The 6777-nt window shown below is 30.2% G+C and overlaps 1 protein-coding gene across 2 annotated transcripts; it reads right to left on the bottom strand.

The window, feature by feature from the left end:
• Nucleotides 1–2708: 2708 nt before the first annotated feature.
• Nucleotides 2709–5673, bottom strand: LOC132602072 (uncharacterized). 2 transcript variants are annotated; one of them, XM_060315095.1, is made up of 5 exons: nt 5541–5673; nt 4730–4925; nt 4294–4365; nt 3787–3938; nt 2709–3214 (listed from the first exon to the last, which is right to left on the bottom strand). In XM_060315095.1, exons 2-5 carry the CDS (start codon nt 4919–4921, stop codon nt 2824–2826), a joined length of 807 nt encoding a protein of 268 aa, XP_060171078.1. In that variant the 5' UTR covers nt 4922–4925; nt 5541–5673; the 3' UTR covers nt 2709–2823. The 2 variants fall into 2 exon arrangements, with proteins under 2 accessions (XP_060171078.1, XP_060171077.1); XM_060315094.1 differs by having other exon boundaries at nt 2713–3214; nt 4267–4365.
• Nucleotides 5674–6777: the final 1104 nt, after the last annotated feature.

The following is a 6777-nucleotide window of genomic DNA, read 5'->3' as shown; positions in this document are numbered from 1 at the left end:
ACACTTGCCATGATCAGGAATAATATCATCTTTGGTACTCAAATTTTCAATTATTTCTTCACCTGCATTAAAATATTGATCAAAGCAAAAACAAAAAACAAAAAATGTAAGTGATTATCAAGATATATCAATCAATTAATCAATCTAACTATGCTTAAATTCCAGACAAGACAGTAGGAGTCCACTATACACCAAAAATCCAAAATAGAGGTTGTTATACGAATCCTTTATATCAATTTTATTTACCACAAGGATTGTTGTGGGATGAATATGATCACTTCATTCTTAATTAGAGATTCGGAATCGACCCTTGGGTTATCAGTGGCAGATCCAGAAATTCCATTAAGGAAATTCAAAATATAAAGAAGTAAATGTACGAAGAAGCCAAGGGGATACAACATCTTAATATATACATAAAAAAATATAATTTTTAACTTGTACACACAGTGTAATTTTTAGACGAAGGCACCCTAGCTCCGCTCATGCCTGGATATGAAAAGAATTCTAGTAGGGAGCGTTTTCCCCTTTAATAGACTTGATACGGGGCAAATCTAAATTAGTCTACACTTAATAATAATACCAGACACTGAGTAAAACAACAAAAGAAAAACTAATTATCTTGTAAAGTGGAAGGGAAATATAAAGTAAAATGAAGATACTTACATTCATGAGCAGGGAAGAAGACCAAAAGAAGCAAAGTGAAGAAAATCAAGTGCTTAATGAATTTCCTCAAGTAATTTTGAGTTCTTTTGTGAAAACTATTTTGGAGTGGTTGAATAGAGACATGTTTCATAGATGGTTGAAATCATTTAATTTGTTTTATTTTGAACTAAAGATCAAATTCACGTAATCTTAATCAGATATCATTTGACTAATCAATTTCAAACTCTTGATTACAATCCTGTAAAGTAATTGAGTAATTAGGATAGGTGCATTTCTATTATGTTTCTTTTAATATCTTAATAATTTCCACTTCAATTGGATTTCCTCCATAACTACTTCCTTCTCATTTTCTAGTCCATATTATCTTTGACTATATATACAGTATGTTATATTGTATTATCATATTTGAATTTTACTTCTTTAAAGGTGATACTAGTGATATTTACGCACGATCCTGCCATATAGTATTGATTATTGTTGCAAAAGTATTTTTGGCAACTAAAAAAAAAGTTGTTGCACGTCGTTGCAATCAGGGGTGAATTTAGGGGTAAAATTAAGGTCCCGTGAACACATGGTCATCCGCTTAAACTCGGTATATTATATGTATATTTCTTAAAATGTATCTAGTATTACCTTTAGGAACACAGGCTACAAAAGACTCAGTAGTGCACTTGGTTGAAGGTTAAGTTATTTACCTAGAGTTTCAAGGATCAATCCCACTTAATGCATTTTTTGTTTACTCATTTTTTTAATAGTGAACCCATACTCTAGAAATTCTAGATTCGTCTCTGGTTGCAATAACAGCCGTTGAAAAAAGTTTGTGCAATAACAAAAAAAATGTTGTTGCCAAAAGTACTTTTTGCAACAATAACCTATCTATGGCAACAAAAAAAAATTGTTGCCAAATATCTTCTTTCTTGTAGTGCAAGCACATTTTTTTTCTACAGATTTTCTGTTTGTTAATTAAGAATGAGGTTTTTTTTTTGTTTTTTTTTTTAATTTTTTTTTTATATATAAGTATTGGAAGCACATCACATTATAGCAATGTTGTGTTTCACATTTTACTTTCTCTTTAAATTAGAGAATATACATGCTCCATATCGTCAACGAAAGGTTTCATAGAGGTTTACAAATTACAATGATACTTTGTAAATTTTATCCAATGCCTTAAAAAAAAATTATTCGAACTTTAATTATTTAACATGATGCTCGAAAGTTTCATTACATGGGTTGGTTGAATTGAATATTTTTCATTAGAAGTTAGCATCAATTCATCATTTTTGGATGGAATAATAGTCCTTCACGGCACTCAAGGAACCCATATTCATAGCAGTTTTTTTTGTTTGTTTGTTTTTTTTGTACAAAATTAAAACAATTGTTGATATACTTTCATTTCGGTGTCAGAGATTTAAGTTTTCGGTTAGTTGTATTATCTGGATAATTAAGACATGGTTCAATGACTTTAATGAGATAAAAATAGTTTCGTGACTTTACTGATATAACACATAAAGTTCAGTGACTATAATGAAACAAAAATTAATTTTATGACTTTACTGATACATAATTAAATTTCAGTGACCAAGGGTGAAACTAACCCCAAATGAGAATTGAGGTTAATTAAACCACATTAAAATTCACCGACAAGAATTGTGATATTGTGATGGACTGGTAAAATTCATGATCCTTAACTAGAGGTCTGTGTTTAAGCCTTGCTTGGTACATAGTCGTTTTGTTAGGGAACACTTTACCCAATGTAAAATTTCCCAGTGCTATTCCTAATTTAATTAGGCCCTAATACGAATATCGAACACTGGGTGAGAAACCAATTAATGGGTAACTTTCATACTGTCCCTTCAGCCAAACTTGAATACCGGTAGTAACTCAAATATACATAACCTATAAAATGATATATATATATATATATGTATAGTATATGTATAATATACATATATTATACATATACTCTACATATAATATATGTTATACATGTAGATATACAAAACCTATGCATTTGTTAGCTATTTTGTAAACTAGATCACTCAAAGGTATTGAGATTTAATTTTCCTGAAGAAAAACCGCATCAAATTCATCATTGAACAATTGGGAGTGTATTGTTGAAAGTGCTCACATTGATCAATTGGAGTGCATTATGGAAAGTACTCACTTAGCTCCCACACCAACATTTCCCAACCAAAAAAGCAAGGGGATTGGGGACAAAGCCATGAAGAGTAAAAGGTAATTTCTCTTGGTTGAATGCTTCTCAAAGCTTCTCACTTCACTAAGTAGGATCCTCTTCATGGTCTTTATCAAGAAAACCCCCATGCAAAAGCATTCAAAAATTGTAACTAAGTAAAATGCATAATCCCAAATGATCCTAGATAGCAAAATAATTGATGCTGCCACAAAGATGTAGCCACCATAAGCAACAATATCAAGAAGTGGCACTTCTCCACTTCCTAAAGAGTGTAATGTGGCTTCAAGTATGAGGACTTGCAAGAGCCAAATAAGTAGTCCTGTTGTGAATTGCACACCTAAAGCTTCTGGACTAAACCTGTAATAAAATTACAAATAGTTTAGGTTCTATGCACTAACGTGTTGAAAATATTTATATAATCAAGTTATTTTCTTAAAGTAATTACATGTGAATTTCTACGTTAAGTATTAGTAATTGGTTAATCTGGTAAAAACAGTAGGAATAATAGCTTACTATCATAGATTCAACATAACTATGTTGATAATGCATGTAAAAATAAATAATTTATACTATCAGTATATAATTTATCCACTGAACTATCAGTATATCGGGACAAGTTCGAAATGTTGGTTGAGTGTAGACTAGTCTGTTCAGACAGTCACAAGCTTGGTAAAGTTAGAAACGAAACTTAGCTTCTCACTGACTATATTAGATCGATGATAAGCTTGAAATGCAACAAATGCAGATCATTTGTGTCAGATACTCTATAAGTTATGCATGCATCTTTTGAGGATCCGACATGAATGTGAAATTTATTTTTTGAAAATTCCGAACAACACATGTAATTTTCCCCCTCTTTTCTTACGGTAAGGGGTTTGAATGACCTACGAATAATATACAGAAATGGACTTTCTTTTTAAATAACTTACTTGGTGGTAATGCCCAAGAAGTAACCAGCAAGAACCAAATAAGTACCAAAAGCCATCATGGGGATGTACAAATCAGGGGCATTAATATCATACATTGGAGGTTTGAATGAAAATTCTCCACCAGCCAAATCAGCAGCTCTCATCCAATGTCCCTAAAAACATAATTATTTTGAATTGAATTAGCTGCACTATGTTAGAGAAAACTATAAGCTTTTAAAAAAGTGCTAGAAACCTCAAAAAATGAAGTGCTAAAGAATCATACGACTCAAAATCTTAAGACAATGAAGAGAGTAATTCAACCGCTCTAATGCTAGCAAAGACGGATTACGGATTTACACTTAACAGGTTCAACTTTTAAGATTCTTAGCGTTGATCAACTCATCGTACTTTGAAAATTAAGGGTTTGATATTAATTAATGTTGTAATAGGTTTATATATATTTATAAACTATTGAGTTTGGATACAAATTTCTAGTCTTACCTTGTGAAGAAACGGAAATAAAATCACCTTCAGTTTATTCTTCACGTATTCTTCATTCACTTGGAAATAGTATTGTGGATTGGAAATGTATCTGCCAATCTGTGAACAGAAAATAAATCAAAAAATGAAAGTGCAACAATTTCCTCCAAATTAAACAACATCCACATTCTAAAATGAGTTTAAGTTTTGTATATTAGTGTAAACAGTTTTCTATACCATTAAATCTGAAAGATATCTACAGGTAAATCTCCTAAAAGTGTGATATATGAAATTTTAAAAATAAGATATCTTACCTGCTACAACAGTATGACCTTACGATGTAAAAATGTTTACATAAAAATGTTTACATTGACGGCATATTTTACTTAAACTCAAAATTTATTACTCCTATTTACTATTGGAAAAATTCTTAAGTACATATTTTTTTATTTTATTTTTTTCTCTTAAAAAAAGGTATTCTTACATTGCTTTGAACATAGGCAGAACCTGAGCCTAAAATTTTCTCCCCATAAGCACCAAGCTCATTTTTGATAAGTTCAGATCCAGCACCATATAACAACACATTCCCCAGTGAATCAATTTGTTGAGTACATGAAGTGGTTGATGGGAACATCCTCTTGTGATATTCTGATGTTTCATATACTGTTGCCCCCATTATACTACAAAAAGAAGAAAAATAACACAATCTTTTAGTCACTTCGAAATAAAAACAAGTCCATGTTTTTTCCATTTTCTTCCCTTTTTCTATTGTTTTATTCTTTTTTCTTTGTGTTATCGTTTGAAAAAAAAAAAAAATTAACGACAAATAACTTCTGTTGCTAAACAACAAAAATTCATCACCAGTCTTATTCAATGATGAATTATCAAAAATCACATTAGCTACGGATTATTTAGTGACAAATTAGAAATAAATTCCGTAGCCAATTCCTGATTATAGTGGTTTTTGGTGCGTCTTCTCATCAAATGCAACTTAATTATGTGAAATTCGTAATTTTAACACGTATTATTAATACAAATGTGATTATTACTAAAATTTCAACAGATATTAAAATCTTAATCGATAATTCAAAAGTAGAATTTATTCAACGCTAAGAACCTATAAAAATTCGTTGAGAAAAGGATGAATTTAAGGGATGACCGGCAATATTGGATATAATACAAATACAAATGATTAAAACACAAAATTTATCTGCTAATTAAGCTATAGCCATATAATATGTGTGTCAATCTTATCAAATTTTTTAAAATTGTAAAGGTAGCTAGTAATTCTATACCTTTAGTTGCTTCTCTTCTATGATTTTGGTGAAGCTTTACTCAAACGTACACCATGAGGGTATCTTGCTTGTGTTTTTTTTTTATATATATTTTTCGAGGAGGAATTATTGTTATTACTTTAATTTTTTTTGGTTCTTGTTAATTTTGCATGGTATGAGATGGCAAAATTTTAGATATTGGTACGAAACCCAATGTCAAAATTTTCTTGAAACTGATGACTGAAATGGCAGTTGTATTTTTGATGGAGAAAATGACAAAAATGATGCTTCATGTTTGAGGATAGGTTTAAAATAGTCCAGTGAAAAAAATTGGTCCTTTAAGTTTATAAAAAAATAACAGTTTTAGTACCCGTTAAAATTCTACAATTTATGTTAGTAGATTTGACGAAGACAATATAAGAAAATAATTAGCAAGAAAGTTTCATCAAATCCAATAATATGCAACAATCAAAACTGCACTAGACATTACAAAAATTTAAGAACAATTAGCAGAAACAAAAAATTGCACCAGCCATTAGAAATAAATAAATTAACAAAAAATATAGAAAATGTACCTCTAAAGGTAAATTCTTGCTATTTTCTTTTTATAGTTCTTGTCAAATCTAATAGACAGACCTTGATAATTTTGAAAGAGATTAAAACATTAGCAATCATTTTTGTTATTTTTCCTATTTTAATGAAATGATCCTATGGCCAAGAATTAATGCAATAGTAGCAATTACTAATATGAATACGTGACTCCTTTTGCAGTATAGTGTTGGGTCGGCATCTCTGCTATATATCTCTATGCCTGCAAGCTCTGGACCATACTACTCATTTTCCCAATACATTACATATAATTTGATCATATACTAGTTTTTTTTTTTTTTTTTTTTTTTTTTAAAGGGAACGTATCGAGTTATATATTTGTTCTTTCTTAGCGAACAAAGTTATTACAACAAATTCAACATACTCATTATGATCCCACATGATGGGGAGTGCGAGATGTACACAGACTTTATCCCTACGGCCAACCTTGTGAGGATAGAAAGACTGTTTCTAGTAGACCCTCAAGAAAAGCGTTTAGAAAAAAAAAAAAAAAAAAAAAGCGGTTTGACAAATGCAAGCTAACAAAGTAATTGACTGGGCCAATTCTTTTACATATCAAATTTAAGTGAAGAGAACACATCTTCAATTCTTTATACATTTGAACTTTTTAAATTCGAAAACGACTAGCAACAATAAGTGTACCTCAATT

Source organism: Lycium barbarum, chromosome 7, assembly GCF_019175385.1.
Source record: "Lycium barbarum isolate Lr01 chromosome 7, ASM1917538v2, whole genome shotgun sequence".
In the NCBI taxonomy this organism is placed as follows: Eukaryota; Viridiplantae; Streptophyta; class Magnoliopsida; order Solanales; family Solanaceae; genus Lycium; species Lycium barbarum.
Note: the sequence above shows the minus strand (reverse complement) of the source record. Positions and strands in the feature narration are given on the sequence as shown.